The sequence below is a fragment of the Macaca mulatta genome, chromosome 1 (assembly GCF_049350105.2).
Source record: "Macaca mulatta isolate MMU2019108-1 chromosome 1, T2T-MMU8v2.0, whole genome shotgun sequence".
Taxonomy (NCBI): domain Eukaryota; kingdom Metazoa; phylum Chordata; class Mammalia; order Primates; family Cercopithecidae; genus Macaca; species Macaca mulatta.
The window spans coordinates 43,550,344-43,570,857 of NC_133406.1; the positions used below are offsets into that span (position 1 = coordinate 43,550,344).

The 20,514-nt window shown below is 34.6% G+C and overlaps 1 protein-coding gene across 3 annotated transcripts in view; it reads left to right on the top strand.

Moving 5' to 3' along the window:
• HMCN1 (hemicentin 1) overlaps window positions 1–20,514 on the top strand; it is a 455,102-nt gene that overhangs the window by 372,192 nt on the left and 62,396 nt on the right. For all 3 annotated transcript variants that reach the window (XM_015121897.3, XM_015121910.3, XM_028851450.2), the window contains 13 exons: window positions 2,575–2,656; window positions 3,945–4,081; window positions 8,040–8,181; window positions 9,202–9,346; window positions 10,040–10,167; window positions 10,479–10,635; window positions 12,236–12,357; window positions 12,692–12,856; window positions 14,427–14,534; window positions 14,983–15,120; window positions 15,258–15,392; window positions 16,365–16,634; window positions 19,024–19,214. In XM_015121897.3, coding sequence (XP_014977383.3) covers window positions 2,575–2,656; window positions 3,945–4,081; window positions 8,040–8,181; window positions 9,202–9,346; window positions 10,040–10,167; window positions 10,479–10,635; window positions 12,236–12,357; window positions 12,692–12,856; window positions 14,427–14,534; window positions 14,983–15,120; window positions 15,258–15,392; window positions 16,365–16,634; window positions 19,024–19,214 — 1,920 coding nt within the window. The remainder of the gene's footprint in view (window positions 1–2,574; window positions 2,657–3,944; window positions 4,082–8,039; window positions 8,182–9,201; window positions 9,347–10,039; window positions 10,168–10,478; window positions 10,636–12,235; window positions 12,358–12,691; window positions 12,857–14,426; window positions 14,535–14,982; window positions 15,121–15,257; window positions 15,393–16,364; window positions 16,635–19,023; window positions 19,215–20,514) is intronic.

Genomic DNA, 20,514 nt, shown 5'->3' on the forward strand with positions numbered 1-20,514 from the left:
TAATAATCATGCCTCATTCATACACTGAAGTATTTAAAGAAATATTCCAACATAATGTGCCACAGGCATGTAGTAAATGCTTTAAAAAATAAAAAGGATTGTTCCTGCTGTTGCTGTTGTTGTTACCATAATCATCATTCCTCTGAATGTAGAATAACAAATTATTTGATCATATTTTGTTTGCATTTTTCACTGAGAATGGAAGAAAGGGAACCGGAAGAAGAGAGCTAAGAATTATAAACTGTCTACTGTGTCCTGTTGTGTTCATATCTGGGCTATCTATCCTACCCATTCCCCTCATGGCAACTCTGTGAGGCAATGTGTCTATCCCACAAATCCAGAATCAGATGCAGAGAGATTAAGTACTTATCTGCCAAGTTATTCATGTTGCTCAGTGATGGAGCTAGGCCTCAGTCCTTAGTCTGATTCAGAAGCCTAGTGAGTGCATCTCAGCACAGTGCATTTCTAGTGTCTTGGAGCACATACCTTCCATTCCCCTTTTTTCTCTCCATTTCAAACATTGCAGTAACTTAGAGTCAGGTTAAACTAAAACCATGTACTGAATCAAAACTCTTGAATGATATAATTTCAACAAACAAAAAGTAGGCAAAAGAATTTTGTGACATAGGAACAGCATGGAGACAGGAAAGTATGTGGAATAGAATAATGAATATTTAAAAAATGACAAATAAAGCTTGAAAGGGAAGTTAAGGCCATTACTGTAGGTCTTAAAGGCAAGAACAAAAAGGCGGGTTGTAACAAAACAAGATGAAGGTCTCATAGAATGTTAAATGATGACCAGATTTCCCATGTGTTCTAGCTATTGTGGAGAATCCATAAGACCTAAGATATATGACATGTATCAGCCTTCAAGAAGGTGCTCGATGTCTAGGGCAGAAAAATGACTGTATACATAAGATACAATTGGATATGAGTCAATAATAGAACCATTAAAAACAGTATGGAAGTGGAAAATTAAATATGATCAAGTCCCCAAACTGATTTTGGTTACTCTGCTCCTCTGTTTTCATAGCGTTTCGTATATACTTCTGTAGTAACACTTACTGCATTATATTTTGCTTATCTCAACTTTGGTTCTTTGTGTATTTATCTGCAACATCTACTTATGCCTGGTACATAATGGATGTGGATGCTTTGCAAATTGCAAATTGTGTGGTATAGACAAGAATTTCCTAAAACATCTTTTGTCAAACACTACTTCTGTAATTTATCCCAAGAGGGGAGGGGACTACTCTATGACTAATAGATTTAGAAAACTTTATATACTGTACTCTCCTTTGTGAACCATAATGCATGTCCACCTCTGCAAAATCTTCCTCTAAAGATACATGCTTAACTGTAATTTTTCTGACATTCTATTAGTAAAACAAGACTTTAGAAACTAACTACAGGTGATGTCTGTGGGTAGCCAGAAGGGCAGAAGTTGTCAGGAAATATTTTGTGGAAGAGGGAACATTTAAGAGCGGTCCTGAATGATGGTTCAAGTTTGGCTGAGTCAAGACAAGTGAGGGGATTGTGAATGAACAGAGTTGGTAGAGAAGAGTTAGTTTTTAGAGATTTTAAAGATATGATGAGAAATTTAGAAATTATTCTTAGGAAACAGCATATCATTTTAAAATTCTTTATTGAATAATGATGTAAGCATTGTTCTTCTAAAATCATATTTAAGTGTTTTCCCAAACATTCTAGTCTCAATGTTTTTGAAAGGAGTTTTTGCAGCCTATCAAAAAGTGTTTCCATAACCTGTAAAGTAAGTTTGAATGTAAGAATTTTTTAAATGCCAATATTCTGGGAATGTTCAAGTACTAAAATAAATGAGAACAGGATATTTCTATTTTTCCAAAATACATTTTTCGCAGTCGTAAAAGCATCTGTTTTCCATAGTATCCTCTACGTGTACATGATTATGGGTTGTGTCTACACAATGTCAAACATATGAATGAACCCTAGCGTTCCATGGAAGCCGTGCTTGGGGATTTTTAAAGTAATGATTTTGGTTTTAGTTAGATAATTATAGATCCTGCTGTCAGTCTGACCCTATTTCTAACACATTACATAATATAACTCTTTTGTTTCACCATGTATATCAAAGGTAGAGTCAAGATGAGATATTATATATTTGATTTTAATAGCCAGGTATTTTATTTATCTGTTTACTTATTTGACATTTGATTTTCTTGAGAAAGGCTTTGTTTTAACTTTTCAGTCTGCAATTTAAACCCATGAATATTTGTTACTTCAATGAACATTGAGGATATAGCCTATCACATATGATGCTAGGTCCTATATATATCTACCTTTTCAGATATCATTAAATACACTTAATATACAAACATTCTTACATCAATACCAAAATCCTGTAAAAACATAGGTTTGCATATAATGTAGATAACAACCTAGCTTTCTATCAGAGTGCTAATCATAGTGTTAACAGTTTGCTTTAATTATCTTGCTTTTGGTCTGGGATTATTTACATTCATTCTAGTGGATATTTATTTTAATAACAAAAACTTACATGTTAACATTGTGTAATTCATTATTTGGGTTTTGTAGGTGGAGGATACAGGAAGATACACATGTCTGGCATCCAGTCCTGCAGGAGATGATGATAAAGAATATCTAGTGAGAGTGCATGGTAAATTTGGCAAAAGCTCCTACAGTCTATCATACACACACCTGATTAGAAAAACCTGGGACAACACCGCAGCACATCACAAGATATGTTTATAAGTTAGGGAATATATATTTTGCAAATCTGATTCTTATATTTGACTAATCAAATGCTGTTGGGGGCAGTTCATGGATTTTTTTGAGTTATTTGATTAGTTTCTGCATTAATAATTTGTATTCATTGGTTTAAAATAATAGAAGATAAACTACGATGAATAAAATTTAAAAATCCAGAATCTCATCAAAGACTTTTTTGCATATAAATGTTTTGTCACAAAAATATGATAGAAAATGTATGTTTATATAGTTTACCTATAGAATTTAACTTGCTTTTACCTCAATAGTTTGGTGAACATTTTCATGTCACGAAATATATTTTTATAACATAATTTTTAGTGATTGTTTAGTATCCCATTTTGCTCCATATTTTTGGATGTTTAGGCTATTTCTATATTTTTTCCAATATAAACAGCCCTGCTGTGGATAACTTTGAATGCACGTGTTAGCCCATTCCCTTTGAGAAATTTCTGTAAGTGCACTTGCTTGGTTACAAACACACACACATACACACTCTTCTAAGGATTTTGAAACTTATTGTCAGATTACTTCCTAGAAGAATTGGGCCAGTTAGACTCTGTCCAATATAGTTTTGACATTGAAATAGGAATTATTCGTCATGGGGAGGAATAATTTAAAAACTAACAGAAGATCTTTGGTTCATTCTCATAGCCTGAATGACTAGGCAGTGCAAACTATCTGGGATTTAAGTGCCCCCATCATCCCCACATACAAATTAAACCTGCCATTAATTGACATGCAAATTCTGCTTAAAGAAAGAGCCACATGAAAAAGACTTTCAGTATATTATGATGGGCACTCTCTGATTCAGTAATTTTTAAATCTTATGTTCAGATAAAATTATTACCAAGTGTGTAACCTGGACAAGGGATCCCTTCTTTGTGCCTCCATTTCTTTACTGTCAAATGGTGAAAATAATGCAATTTTGTTACTTCTATCATTCATGTAGTTGTTGAAAGGATTTCTTTACTTAGTGTACATGAAAGTGCTAAATAAGGTAAAAAAAACTTCCATTTGTAATTATCTAGGCTATAAATTAAATGAGTAATGTTTTAATTTTATGACTCTTATTATTTCATATAGCAGAACCAACATTTTTTGGTTAACTATGATAATATAGATCATGTTACAGCTCATTTTTTTAAAGCTTTTGTTGTATTTGTTCTCATACCCAGTACCTCCTAATATTGCTGGAACTGATGAGCCCCAGGATGTCACTGTGTTACGGAACAGACAAGTGACATTGGAATGCAAATCAGATGCAGTGCCCCCACCTGTAATTACTTGGCTCAAAAATGGAGAACGGCTACAGGTAAATTTTTTGATAAGCTCCACAAATTCCTTTTTGAGATTAAAAAATAAAAAATCAGCTCTAGGGCCTTTGCTAGGTACTCAAAACCAAGTAACATCAGGCTACTAATTATTCAACATTACAGCAGTAAGCACAGGGTTTTTAAATTAGCTTTATTATTTGCTTTATTATTTGCCTTTGCCCGGGTAGTTAATAGTTGGTCATGGGTCAAAGAAAGGTATTTAGATTCATGACACTCTGGAAATTTGCCAAAGTATGTATTTCCTTGTGCCCTTGCATTGAAGTCTGATTTGAAATACTCACCTATTTCTTAAGACAGAAGAAACCAACAAAGTCTCAAAATAACTGCCACATCTCTAGGGAGAATGCTTCTTTTACTGAATTTCCCTTGTCTAAGCTTGGACCTCATGAGTGACCCCAAAGATACCAGGTGTCTGAGACTGGAATCCGTGAAGAACCAGTTACTGGCTGTCTAAAACTTGCCATGCTCAGATGATACCTACCTGCTGTCATAGAGTGTCAAAGGCCAGGATCTTCAGTAGCCTTTTAGAGACTACTGAAAGCTTTGACTGTGAATGTTTTGATTGTGATTATCCTAGTGATTATTTTCTTCTTTGTTCTTCCTCATCCTCTTATTGTAACCTATACTTTGTTTCTAATAGTTAATTACAAAAGGGGATTATGTCCCCTAACATCTAAGACATAAAGACTTCCACCACCACTAAACCACACAAACACCAAACATGGAGGGGCTGGGTTCTGAGAGTTACTAACATGCTAAATCATCATGCATATCACTTAACCCTCCGGTACTTCAGTTTCTCTATTATTGTGTGCCTACTAGAATACCAGGTGCTATGATTGCTACTGAAAATAGGCTTTACCCTCAAGGAGCTCACACACCATCTGAGAAGACAGGTTAGTCAAAGATTATAGAATGGATACCACTAATAAATTGTATATTAGAAGTATGTGTAGAAACAGAGATGAGAAGCAAAGAACCCAGACTAAAGGGTAAGGAACAGCCCATGGAAGTCTTTAAAGATGAGGTCAGTTTTAAAGGATCAGTATATAGTGGGTGAGGCCGGAGAAGAAAGTGATTCCAATTACAGGTAATGGCATGTACAAAGCTATTACAAGAAAAGGAAGGCTGCTGGTCTGAGAACTGCAAGTAGCTTGGTATACCTGAAATAGATCTTGGTTAAAATCTTTGCTGATTCCCCATAGATTTCAGGATTCTGGTTAAACCACACAACTGAGCTCACAAGCCCTTTCATGCTCTGACTTTGCCTCCATAGTCTGATCTCCCATGTGTGCACTTTACTCCAGACCATTAGGGGTAAAGGTAAAAACTGAGTGAATGTTGATGATGGAGAAGTCTAGGTTGATCCCAGGTTGACCAAGTGATGGCAATCCTAGGAAAGGGTAAGTTCACTAGTGATGAAAAATGAAAAAAAGATGAGTTCAGGTTTAGACATTTTGAGTTTGAATTACCTATATTTTCCAAGAGGAGATTGTAGAAATCATTTAAAAATATTGGCCCATATTTCATCAAAAAAGGCTTTGGTTTCATGGTCCATATTTACTTTAAAAAAAAAAAAAAGCGGCCTTTGATGTAATCATCATGGTATAATCTCTTGTTGAAGTCATAAGTTTGTAGGAGGTTGACTAGAAAGCAGAGTATGAGAGTCCCAGTTAAGTGAAAATAAAGCTTTAGGCAATAGTAACAATTACAAGGTGAGCATAGGAAAAAAGATGATGAATGAGACTGAGCAGGACTCAGAAATAGGATTAAAAGTAGGAAACACTGGTGTATTAAAAGTCAAGGAAAAGGTCGGGGGTGGTTAACAATGGCCACAGAAGGTACAATAAATTTGTGTCCATTAGCTTTGGTAATACATATAGGTAATTAAAGACTTGAGCAGTGGTTCTTCAAAGAGTGATCGAAGTAGAAGGCAGGTTACAGTTGTTTGGAGAGTAAATGGAAGAAGAGGAAGTAGAAGCAAGCGTGAACCGTTCTTTAAAGATTTCTGTATGTGTATTTGCTGAAAGAAAGAGATTGAAGACAGAGGAGAGAGAAAGATCAGTTTATGTGACAAGTTATGTTGGATAGGGGAGGTATGAGACCCAGGCACAGTTGAATGGGTTAGCCTTGCCGAGAAGGGTCATCCATTTTCTGCAGAGATGGGGAAATAGAATAGAAGGTTGCATTCATACCCAAGGTGGGAGGAGGGGAGAACTGCTGGTGTGGGGCTTTAATTTTCTCAGTGGAACAGGAAGTGAGATTATCAGCTAAGAATGAGGTTCTATCAGGAGACAAGTTAAATTTGGAAGAATTATAGGTAGTCTATGGAAGGAAAACCAGAGAAAATTATAATGAGACTTAATAAGTTAGCAGAAAGTACTGATATTCATGGAAGAAAAACATTATGAGAATCAATCTGAGCCAGATATGGTGGTTCACGCTACAATCCCAGCACTTCGGGAGGCCAAGGCAGGATTGCTTAAGGACAGGGGTTCAAGACCAGCTTAGGCAACATAGCAAGACCCCACCTGCATAAAAAAAAATTAGCTGGGTATGGTGGCGCACATCTGTAGTTGTAGCTACTGAGGATACTGATGTGGGAGGATTGCTTGAGCCCAGGATTTTGAGATTACAGTGAACTATGATAGCACCACTACTGCAGCATGGGTGACAGAATAAGAATCTGTCTCTTAAGAAAAAAAAAAATCACTCTGAAAGTTTTTATTAGCCTAAAACTCTGCTATACCCATATAAAAGTTAAAAATTAAAATATTTTTTATAGAACTTACTATACATATTTAAGAAATCGCTTATTCTCATCAAAGGTAACATAATTTTATCACTAATAGCACCAATAGAAAGGACTAGAGAAAATGTGTGAACTTTTAAAATAAATGAACCTGAACTGCATATTTTACTTCGAGCAATGTTTTATTAGAAAGATATATGTATCTGGGACCAAGCTCATATGGTAGAGAAATCTTATTTGGACTATTCCTGAAATGCTTTCATCTTAGGTACAATGAGAGAATATCAATCTTTGATGCTATCTGGAATTTTTTAACAACTATGATCATATATTTTATCCTTAAATTACTTGTTCATATATGTAGCTCTCCAGTTAGACTTAATAGCAGACATTAGGTTTCATTGTGCTATGTTTTCATAATTTTTGGTCTATGCCTAGTTAAGAATAAATTCTTAAGAAATATTTGTGGTAGTTTACTTATTTTTAAAAAATGTTGGAATACAATGTTTTCCTCTAAGTTAACCAAAGTTAGTCAGCAGGCTTTCAGTTATAAGTGACAGAATTCAAATTCAAAGCAACTTAAATGAAAAGGAAAAACAAAAAGGAAATGTATTGGCTACAATAATTGGTGAATTTCCAGAGGCTCTAACTATGTAATGAGGCATCTATCCTTTCTCTGAATGAACTCTACTTGTATTGCCTTAGATTCAGGACAGGCTGTTTCCACATGATAAGACTGCCACTAGGCTTAGGTCATCCTCACAACCTGTGATTCTAGGAAAAAGGGCACATCCTTTCCCTGACACTCCCAGCAGAGTCTAGAGGAGGACTCTGGTAGGCCTGACTTAAGTCACCTGCCCATTCCTGAATGGATCATAATTGTCAAAGGAATTGGGGGCATAACGTCACTCATTAAAACAGTTCCCAGGGATTTTTGATACTACGAAAATGGTGGAGGAGCAGACAAAAGCATGCTGACAGACAGCAGCTCCTTTTACTTAGCATCGCTCGTTAAAACAGTTCCCAGGGATTTTTGATACTATGAAAATGGTGGAGGAGTAGACAAAGCATGCTGACAGACAACAGCTCCACAGTTCACTATAGTTACTTTTGATGCTGTGAAATAATATTTACTCTCTTTTCCTGACATTTTAATGGTAAATTTATTTACTTGCTGAATCCAGGCAACACCTCGAGTGCGAATCCTATCTGGAGGGAGATACTTGCAAATCAACAACGCAGACCTAGGTGATACAGCCAATTATACCTGTGTTGCCAGCAACATTGCCGGGAAGACTACAAGAGAATTTATTCTCACTGTAAATGGTAAGAAAAGGTATTCATTGTTCCACAATTTAAAAATCTGACCAAGGGCATTCAAAGAGATGATAGCTTTTTCTTATGTGCATACTAAATGAAGCCTTGTGCTTATCTTACTGCTTTTGAAAAAGGCAACATGGAGTATTTGTATTAGATCTATACTGCAAATTAACTCAATTTCCAAAAAACACAACTAGAGATATTTTAGTCTATCTTAGAGAATATGTCCAATTACTGTTAGCATATCATGATGTTTTATGTCATTCAGAATCAGAACCATTGAGGAAGCCAATACACTAAATCACTGGATGACAAATAGCCCATCATTTAGTTCACCTTCATTGATCGTGGCTTGAGAGTACATATGTGCCAAACAGAGACTGCCATAGGACTGTAATTTTGTTAAATATAGTATCTGAATGCCAACATTTAGGAATATAGACTTTTCCTCAAAACAGTCTATTGGATATTTAATATATAAAATTTTACAGAATAGTGGGTGACCCACACAACTAATATCTCTAATACTAAAATTAAAATTCAGGCTGTCTATTCCCATATGAACTCAATGGTCAATAAAATGCATGCTCTGAGAATTGCATGATTGATCACAGATGTGCTTTTTGTTAAAACAGCCCACTTTCTGTTCTTCATTTAAAGTGAAGCTGTTTCAGTGTTAACATTCTCTGACCATTATTTGGCCAAAGAGAAATAAGAAATATCATCTTTAATTTGCATCAGACTAGAGCTGAGTTTCATTTAAGCCTCTCTCACAGTAAGCCAGATTTCATATACCATATTAGAGATTTAAAATCCCCCTGCCTACCTACCCTTTATTTTTAAAGGCAAAGTATCTCGAGTAAGACTTCAGTAATTAAACCTCAATTATATTTATACTAACCTAGATTCATGTAGACAAAGCTATACATTTGACTCAAAGCTCATCTTATATTACATCTTCAGTGTCTTCATGCAGGCTGTGTTATTTAGTATCACTGAATTTTTTCATGTGCATCTCTTGTTCAGTTCCTCCAAACATAAAGAGGGGCCCCCAGAGTCTTGTAATTCTTTTAAATAAGTCAGCTGTATTGGAATGCATCGCTGAAGGTGTGCCAACTCCAAGGATAACATGGAGAAAGGATGGAGCTGTTCTAGCTGGGAATCATGCAAGGTAACAATACTGGAAAATTAAAAAATGCTGTAAGACTTGACATACAAATTCTTAAATTTTTTTTTCTAGTGCACTATTTTGGTCTCATTATGTTTAGAATTAGCATTTCATCTTAATACAATAATCAAAATGTAGTATTTTATTATTTTTCTGAGACAGAGACTTGTTCTGTTGCCCACGCTGGAGTGCAGTGGCATGATCTTGGCTCATTGCAACCTCCGCCTCCTGGGTTCAATTGATTCTCCTGCCTCAGCCTCCCAAGTAAACTGAAATTACAGGTGCATGCCACCACGCCCAGCTAATTTTTTGTATTTTTAGTAGAGATGGAGTTTCACCATGTTAGGCTGGTCTCAAACTCCTGACCTCAGGTGATCCGCCCACCTCAGCCTTCCAAAGGGCTGGGATTACAGGCATGAGCCATCACTCCAGGCCCAAATTTAGTAATTTAAAAGCATAATCCCTGAGGCTTATGTCTACCTAATGATTATAATCCATTCAAGATCACAAGCCCATCTGTTATGCACCTTTGCGTCGTAACTTTTTCTTCCACCAAGGGTATTGTAAACATGTGTCATCTGAAACAGGAAAAAAACTGAATGGATTTCACCAAGTGTTTAACATTTCCCTCAGTCAAAATATGAATAATCAAAAAAAGGCTGATTCAGAAGACTTCACTTGTGGTTTCTCTTGCAGATATTCCATCTTGGAAAATGGATTCCTTCATATTCAATCAGCACATGTCACTGACACTGGAAGGTATTTGTGTATGGCCACCAATGCTGCTGGAACAGATCGCAGGCGAATAGATTTACAGGTTCATGGTAAATACACTTTATAGATGACATCCAGTCTCTGTGTCAAATGCTCTTTGATAGCGTAAACTAGTGAGGTCATAAAGATCTTGACATTGAAGGCTAGTTAAGCAATTTACATTGTATTATGAATAGTCAAGCCCCAAGTTTTCTCCTTAGTATAGTTAATATCATCACAGCACTATTAAAATTCACAGAGCCTTGTTTGCTCATAACTATGAAGCCAGTTAACAATGACTAATTTCAATTCAGCAGAAATATTTCAGATGGCACACTATTTGCTGACTGTGTTTCCTTCTTATTTGGTGACATCGTCTTAGTTCCTCCATCTATTGCTCCGGGTCCTACCAACATGACTGTAACAGTAAATGTTCAAACTACTCTGGCTTGTGAGGCTACTGGGATACCAAAACCATCAATTAATTGGAGAAAAAATGGGCATCTTCTTAATGTAGATCAAAATCAGAACTCATACAGGTAAGGATAATTTAATTGAAAACTCCCACCAACTATTTAGAAACAGTTTGTAATGAATCAACATTTTAATTCTATCAGTGGGGCCAGCAAATCTATGGACTATAACAAATTAGCTAGCATATAGAGGGTTTTTTTTTCCTTAATACGGACTTAGGTTTTCAGCCTAAAATATTTTTCTGAATTATAGGTCATCTTTTCCATACATAAACCCTGTGGATGAATGTCAGTGATTATATATAGGATTAGATTTATATCCTGCCTTGTTTAGTACCTTTTAGAATTTTATAAAGGTAAAGAATAAGAACATCATTTTATATAAAAGAAAAACTATTCTGTAAAAATAAATATAAGCTTTAGTTATAGAATAAAAGTCAAATTTTACACCTTAAGATACAATTTAGATATTGGCAGAATGTGTGTAGGGAGGAAAAACAGCATTTCCTCCAATTTTTTTTTTTTTTTTGCCTTTTTCCAAGCTTTACTGCCATAGCTCATAATATGGCAATATCTATTTTTCAAAGGCTAAACTTTAAATCACTAAGAATTTCTGATGTTATAGGTGAGCATCATTTTTTGGATCTTACCTGAGCTATTAGATCGTTACTCTGTCAAACATTTGCTGTAGCACTAAAAACAAATGCTCTCTTATGTCCACTTTGACAAAAATCAGTTCCAACACATCAGGAAATATAAAACTAGGAGTGCCTCAGTTGAAATTCTATCATGTCTCTTTTTCACCCTTTTAATCTTTTGGCATTGGGAGGTTCAGTGACTTGCAAGTATACACTGTATGGAAAATGTGCTATGCTTTTTAATAAAAAGGTGTGTCAAATATGTTTTTATTAATGTTTTTATTAAACCATTTCTATCATGCATAGTGTGAAGTAAAGTAGATATTCTAATTTAGATTTACTTTAAATCATGTATGTGTATTTACTAAACCTCCTAAAATGTGAAGTGTTCTAGATTTTAGTTTATATATATATATATATATATATACACACACACACACATACACACAGTTATTCAAAACTACATATAGATAGATATAGATATATAGATATTGCCATATTATCTACAAAGTAGCCACACATTTAAGGAGACATGTGAAGTACGTAAAGGGGTGAGACACACAGACTTGTCATTAGCCATCTGTCAATGGAAATAAACAAATATCAACCTGCTAGGTTATTGTGAAATTTAGAGATAATTTATGCAAAGCATTTAAGATGGTGCCAGGAGTGAATTTGATGCCCAGTAGACAGTGGCTTTTATCAGTATTCTCATTGTACTGTATTTCTCCTAGGAGAGCAAGGTTGATCATGATGTAAGCATTCAGAGAATGTAAGATTCCCTCTTCAGACAATCCTTCCAACAATTACTTCCTGTAAATATTATACCAAGTTTGAGGCTCTAGAAAGCCACTGCCATATAAACAAACTGTAATGCATAAAGTTTGCCTCAGGCACATGATGTTAATTTTAACATGAGGGAAGAGTACTGTTTTCATCAATTTACAACATGGTACCGTGTTAAACTAGCTGGGAAAATTTATGAAAACCTACATATAGTATCTCATGCTTTGAAATCTGTCTTCTAGGCTCCTTTCTTCAGGTTCACTAGTAATTATTTCCCCTTCTGTGGATGACACTGCAACCTATGAGTGTACTGTGGCAAACGGTGCTGGAGATGATAAAAGAACTGTGGATCTCACTGTCCAAGGTAGAACTGGCTTGGAACATGGATTGAAACATGATAATGCTATCACTTCATCATTCCACTACTTTACAAAAGGGATCCCTTTTCTTTCCTTTTTTTAAACATTTATTCATGGGTACGTGTGCGGGTTTGTTATATGGGTAAACTTGTGTCATGGGGGTTTGTTGTACCGATTACTTCATCACCCAGGTATTAACCCAGAAATAAAAGGAGGAATCCCTTTTATACTTACCTAACTTTCACTTTCAGCACAAAAAGATGATGTATGATAAGTCTTTGGAATTATTTAACAGTTGGAAATGTGTAGTTTTTTCCCTTTTTGTTGTTGTTGTTTTAGTTCCACCTTCCATAGCTGATGAGCCTACAGATTTCCTAGTAACCAAACATGCCCCAGCAGTAATTACCTGCACTGCTTCAGGAGTTCCATTTCCCTCAATTCACTGGACCAAAAATGGTATAAGACTGCTTCCCAGGGGAGATGGCTATAGAATTCTGTCCTCAGGTAAGACCAAGCTCAGTGATTTCACATCTATCGATTGTATTAGTTATTGATGCATATTCTTACCTGGTCTTTGTTGCACCAGAATAAAAGAATAAAATATGCATGCATTCTTAGACTTAAAAATCTGGAAAACAGATTGTTAAAACATATTTTTCACATAGGAAGGGGATCTAGGGAATGAAAGAAAAAGAAGTCTGGAAACAAAATAATATTTAAGACTGATCTGAATATAATAAACATGATCACCGGTATTTGTGTATATTTACCAAACCTAAGGTTTAACAAATTCCTGAGTTACCTGAGAGTGAATCACACTTATTTCATTGGCCAAATGGAATGTCTCTTCATTTAATGAACATTCAGTGCCTCAGACAGGATATATACTCTACTAAGATTCTGAGACTATATAACTAAAACAGGGTTCTAGGTTTCAAGGCTTTTAAAATTGAGTATGTAAGACTGAGTAGTGAGTTCTGTGAAGGAAAAATGTTTATAGTGGTAGTAACCCTCATTTATACAATTTATAGTATTGAAGAAAAAAAAATCACCTAAAGTATAGGTGATTCACATTGGTATTTCTAAAACTTATCCTACACTGGGGAAACACAATAGAGATAAAGTGAGTAACTAATATCCTGGGACTTTATGAGTATGTGCATATTATTCTAAGAGAATTTGTATGGAAGGGAAATAGTGGAAAATTTGTTCCCAGGATGCAACTTGGCTTTCAAGACAAATTATTTTGACTATAGAGTGATAGCCATTCAAATCATAAAATATATATAAATATATGTATATTTAGAATAAAGTATCAGGCTAAGAAAACAACTTAGAACTTTCTCAAAATATTAAACCCATCAACTTCATTCCTAGGTATTTACCCAAAGAAATGAAAACACTGGTCTACACAAAGACTTACATGCACATCTTCATACAGCATCATTTGCAATAGCCAAAAAGTGGAAACAATTCAAATGTCCATCAGCTGATAAATGGATAAATAAAATGTGGTATATCCATGCAATGGAATTCTGTTTGGCAATAAAAAGGAACAAAATATTGACAAATGCCACAGCAGATGAACCTCAAAAACATTATGCTCATAGTGAAAGAAGTCAGACACAAAGGACCACATACTGTATGATTCAATTTATATGAAGTGTTCAGAAAAGGCAAATCTGTATAATCAGAAAGCAGACTAGAGGTGGGCTAAGGCCAGGGTTGGAAGTGAGGAATGACTGTAAATGAGCACCAGGTTTCTTTTGGGGGTGATGGAAATATTCTAAAATTTGATTGTGGTGATGTTTGTATAACTCTATAAGTATACTAAAAATCATTGAATTGTGCATTTAAATAAGTGACTCTTATGGTATGTAAATTATGCCTCAATAAAGCTGCTAGTAATAATTTAAGTACTGTGCTAGGCACTTCAGGGGATACAAGTATGAATATAAGCCAAGCACCACCATGCTAGTTGCAGAAAACACACAAAAGAGAGTCAAATTTTATTGAACAATAAAAAAAAAACCTGAGATGCAGTATACATTAAAAGTTTTTTTTTCCTTTTTAGGAGCAATTGAAATACTTGCCACCCAATTAAACCATGCTGGAAGATATACTTGTGTCGCTAGGAATGCGGCTGGCTCTGCACATCGACATGTGACCCTTCATGTTCATGGTATGGAAGGCTATTTACTCACTCATTCAAAGTTCGCTGGGTTTGGGGAGGTTTTTCTGTTCATATTTATTCTGAAAGGTGGTACTGTCTAGAGCTATGAATCATAGTAATATCTTGGGGACATGAAAGCCTGGTAGATATTTTTAATAGGCTAAAAAAGGCGCACAAATGACAAACTACTCAAAGTAACTCCAAAATAATTTTTCTTCTTGGATTTTTATAATCTGTTCCTGACTCTAGTCTTCCAGCGGAGTTCTTCTAACGGAAACTGGCTACTGTAGCAAGACTCAAAGAATGCAGTGTGGCCAACATTCACTTTTCTCTTGGGCAATCAAATCACTAATATTTTAGAATTATGAATTTGGGTATTTTTAAGCTCATTACTATAATAGACATGGTTTCCATTAACTAGTGCTATTACTTCTTTTTGTTGATTGGTTTCCTATAGAGCCTCCAGTCATTCAGCCCCAACCAAGTGAACTACAAGTCATTCTGAACAATCCTATTCTATTACCATGTGAAGCAACAGGGACACCCAGTCCTTTCATTACTTGGCAAAAAGAAGGCATCAATGTTATCACTTCAGGTACCTACCACTGTTTCTATCAAGAAAATCATAGCACATCAGTGTTTTATAATTCAAATCAGCGTGATTGTTTTTAATGAAAAGGTTTTTGTTTTTGTTTTTGTTTTTTTTCACTCTGCTTTTGTAATGTGATGTAGGCAAAAACCATGCAGTTCTTCCTAGTGGCAGCTTACAGATCTCCAGAGCTGTCCGAGAGGATGCTGGCACTTACATGTGTGTGGCCCAGAACCCAGCTGGTACAGCCTTGGGCAAAGTCAAGTTAAATGTCCAAGGTACCTAAATAATTCATCTCTGTTTTCAATTCAAAGATGTTTGTAACAATGTCTACCAAATATTTATATATCTAAATTGCTTATGCTGCTGTTCCCCCATAGTTCTCAACATTCTTAGTTTGTATTATCCTACTGGTTTTTCTATCACTTTTATGAAGAAAGTTTAGTGTATTTTATTTTTCTGGCCATTGTTTGTATAAGAAAACACAGGCATCTAATCCTATTTTGAACTTCTATGAACCTCTATTTGATACTCTATTTCATTATATAGGTAAAACTCTTCCCACTTATTTGGAAACCTATGAAAGGGCTCATAATAAGGATTTTCTTTCCAAGTGTTTACAATAGGCTAATCACCACTTAGCTATTAGCCTGGATATTCTATTGAGTTGTAATGCATCACTATAAAGAAGATTATGAAATAACTGAATAATCATATTATTTATAGCAACAAAATTATTTGGTTGAATTTGTGCTTGCCATTACATTTGTATTTCCAAGGGGACAGTCTATTCAGAGCAGTTAATTTTTTTCCAAAATATTTTCCAAAACTTGGTGTTCATTTTGGAAGTTTAAATACCTAAAGTGAATCACATAATTTATGTAAATGAGTGACATAAGAGTCACTCATTTAATTTATGAATCACATAAATTATGTAAGTGTATCAACATAATTTTGTTGATACAGCTTAAATTTTCTAGACATGCAAGCCCTCATGACTATATGTTTATCTCCTCATCTAAAATCGACTATCACTTAACATTTATTTGTTAGCTGGGGACTAGTTTTCTGAAGTGTGCCCAGTTACTTTTTTGTTCCCATGAAAAAGTGTAGTGCTCCTTTTCTAATGATATGATGAAGTCAGGATTTTGTTTCTTATCAATGTTTGCTAGAGCAGTACTGTAGTATGTAATATGTGCACTCACGCTTCTAAGATGAACTTTGAACTTTATATTTTTTGTATCTTTTAGTTCCTCCAGTCATTAGCCCTCATCTAAAGGAATATGTTATTGCTGTGGACAAGCCCATCACATTACCGTGTAAAGCAGATGGCGTCCCACCACCTGACATTACATGGCATAAAGATGGGCGTGCAATTGTGGAATCTATCCGCCAGCGCGTCCTCAGCTCTGGCTCTCTGCAAATAGCATTTGCCCAGTCTGGTGATGCTGGTCATTACACCTGTATGGCAGCCAATGTAGCAGGATCAAGCAGCACAAGCACCAAGCTCACCGTCCATGGTAGGTTGTTTAACATGAATTATTTCCGTCTGCTACACTACCATGGCAAAGATAAAAGGCTACCAAGAGCAAATCTGATAGAAGTCAAAAACCCTTAAACTCAGTAATCCAAAGTGTGTGTTGGGGGGAGGGGTGTGGTATGTAGGTACACTTCAAATCTGTTTTCTGTGGACTGTGTTTATGTGTGTTTGTGCACATAGGTGTGTGAGAGAGACAGATTTTATTAATATTGCCAGGATTTTTAATGTGTTGCTGGTATCCTCACATGTTGTGATTAGTTGACTTATGAGGAGTCTGTTTGTGTTTTGTGACTTTTCTGCTTTACTTTTCAAGCTTCAAGTCATCTTGGTTCAAAATGAATTACCATATGGCCTACATTGTATGACTTGACCCTAATGAGAATTAGGAGATCTATTTGATTCATTATATTAAAGTGGCAAAATATTTACCTATACATTTTTATAACAGAAAAATATATTTCCTTTATATTAAGACAACAAAATATTGAAAAATCAGCATTGAAATATTTTTAGTTTTTATTGTATATTTTGACTAAGGATAGAATCCATGTTAATATCAGTGGTAGGAAACAATAGCAGATGAAACTGCTTCCAACCTCTCTTTTCAGAGGTAATTATAATGAGGAGTTTCTGCTTTTTCATTTTTCAGAAATTTGTGAAAGCTGTTTTATTTTCAATTGCATTTTAATTTTCTGTAACTTCAGAATAACAGAGATAATTTTGAGTGGAAACATTTTTGGTTGAATAATTTAGCCAAAATTAAAAATCACCATTTATGAGTTTTCCAAATAAATCCCCTGCTTTCAGTTAACATAATTAATCAATATACACTGTCCATTTGCCTTCAAATAAATAATACTCCTTCTTTTCAAGTGTCTGTAGAAAATTTACCAAAATTGACCTAAACAAAGAAATTGTTAATAAGTTTCAAAAAGATAGACCATAATTTCTACCCACCATGCAATAAAGCTAGAAATTTGTAATCAACTTTCAATGCCAAAACCCCAAACCCAGACGACTTTAAAAACACTCTTCCAGCCAAAAAGTAGGTCAAAGAATAATTTTCTATTTTCAGATTATTTAGAAAATAAAGACATGACATATCAAAATGTACAGTGTGTGCTCAAAGCTAAAATCAATAGAAAGTCATAGCCATAATTCTTTCATTTTGAAAAAGAAAGAACTGAAGTAAATATACAAATGCTGCAACTTTGTATCCCCTAACAAAAGACAAATCGCAATGCAAGGAAATCAGGATAAAGAAGATAATGAAAATAGAGCATGAATTAATTAAAAATGAATATTTATGATGCACCATTGAGCAAAATCAATTTTTGTGTTTTCCAAATTATAATGTTTATATCTATTATTAATGTTTGTATATTTAATCATATCATAAAAGATAAAAATTAACTATTTTAATTGAAAGCAGTTAATTTAACTGAAACCAGCTAAAGTTTATATAGCAATTTTATTTTTGCTAAGGTCAACTGTTCTCCTGTCACTCTTTAAAATGTCATTAAGATGGGTCCACTTCTCACTGATTTGTTTGAATAATTCCACATTCATTGTTTTGGGAAGGGAGTGTATTTTTACTTTTGAGCCAAGAATTCTTAATACTTTTTGTCTTTTCTTTAGAAGTAACTATCTTAGTTCTAAGTCCAGTCGAGTATTTTTTATTACACTAAAATATTCAGTTCATCTCTATATTGCCTAAATTCTAGTTAAAAAAAAATTTGAGTCACAGGAAGTATTTGGTACTATAATGCACCAAATGTGCAGAGTTATAAAGTCATTATGAAAATTTCCTGACAGTATAAAAACTGAATTAAATGTCTTGATCTGGTTTACTTGTATTCATTATAACATGTAAAATACTGCAATAAGTATTTTTTTCTACAGCACTTTGTGATATTCAATATTGGGTGTCTTATAGTGTTTTCTGGTAGCTATTATTAGTTCATCCTCATAATATATCTCTGAGACAAATATAGCAGTTATACAACCATAGAAGCATTTTTTGGTTTTGTTGTTGGTTTGTTTTACTTCACTGCAATAAACAGAAGTAACTCAAAGATGGAAAAGTCAGGAAGCCAAATAAAATCTAAAGATCTTCTACCCAGTTCTGTCATTTGCTCAGAAACTGAATGTAAATATATTCAGTAAGTTCAAATACATTAGGATTCTTGCTAGCACCAAAAATACTGATTTCTTTCATAGCAGGAAGCAAATCAATATCGTAATATTTCATTTTTAATATTTCTAGCAAAGTTACCACGAAGAGAGTTTTTTGTGTGTTAATTTTTATTGTGAATAAAGACATTATTGAACTCAGCTTCCTGGATGACTCTTTTTTAAACTCTTCATAGTACCACCCAGGATCAGAAGCACAGAAGGACACTACACGGTCAATGAGAATTCACAAGCCATTCTTCCATGCGTAGCTGACGGAATCCCCACACCAGCAATTAACTGGAAAAAAGACAATGTTCTTTTAGCTAACTTGTTAGGAAAATACACTGCTGAACCATATGGAGAACTCATTTTAGAAAATGTTGTGGTAAGTTTAATGGACATGAACAGATACGTTAAGCCAGATTATAAATTTGCTGTCATACTTTTAGTAATTTAGCATGGAAGTATATTCTTTAATAATTAAAAAAAAATTCTTATAAAATCAGGTCACAAAATTAATTTTACACATATTTCATTTTATGTCCCTTGAATAATATTTAACAGATGATAGGAACTCACAAATGCCCTCCTTCTAAAATTATGTTTGTGGAAATATGTGTTTATCAGGAAAAATTTTAAGTACCATTGCTATATTCTCTGCTCTTAACCTTACAGGGCAATGATAAGTATCTAGAGTAAATAACTTTCAATTCTTTAGTACTTCAAGGGGAAAAAATGTTAAACATTTTTTTAAAAAGGAAAAAAGTCTATATGTCTCAATGCACTCAGAAGCAGTCATTAATATTCAACATAAGTATTCATATATATTCATATTTGAATATTCCTATTCAAATATTCAACAAATGTTTATCGAACACCTTCTCTGCAACTAGCACTAGTTTAGACACTGGGAATACATCAGGGAACAAAAGAATCAAAGATCTTTGCCCTTATGGAGTTTATATATATAGAGGAAGGAGACAATAAAAATGAAAAATAATGATGTCAGAAGAAAATAAGTCAGAAGAAAAAAAAATGGCATGAAAAATAAGAGAGGGGTAAAGGGTGTCAGGAGTTGGAGCAGTGAAGATTACAGTTGTAAATAGGGTAGTCAGAGTAAGTTCTCTTTGGGAAGGTGACATTTGAGCCAAACTTGAAGGAAGTGAATTAGCCAAGCAAATATGTGGAGGAGCAGACCAGGGGAAAAAAAAAATAGGTGGAGCACAGCACTTGAGGTGGAAACATGTCCAGTGTATTTGAAAAACAGGAAGCCAGTGAAAGCAAAGCAAAGAATGAAAGGAGAAAGACGTCAGTGATAAATGGAGGCCAAATCATGTCAGGTCTTACAGGTCATTGTACAATTTTACCTTTTACTCTAAGTCAGAATCCATTGCAGGTTTTTGAGCAGGTTTTTATATGCCTTACATTTTTAAAGCGTTATGTTGGCTGTTGTGGTGAGAATCAGAGGTAGGGAGACAAGGACAGGACCAGTGAGACCTCTTGGGAAGACTGTCTGGAGGCAGATGAGAAATGATAGAACTCAAAGCAGGATGTTAGCAGAGAAGAGGCAAGAAGTAAGATTCTGCATATACTTTGAAGCTAGCATTTTCTGATCGATTGCAAGTAGGGTGTGAGGAAAAAAAAAATAAGAATGACTCAAATGTTTGAGACTGAAGGCATGAACA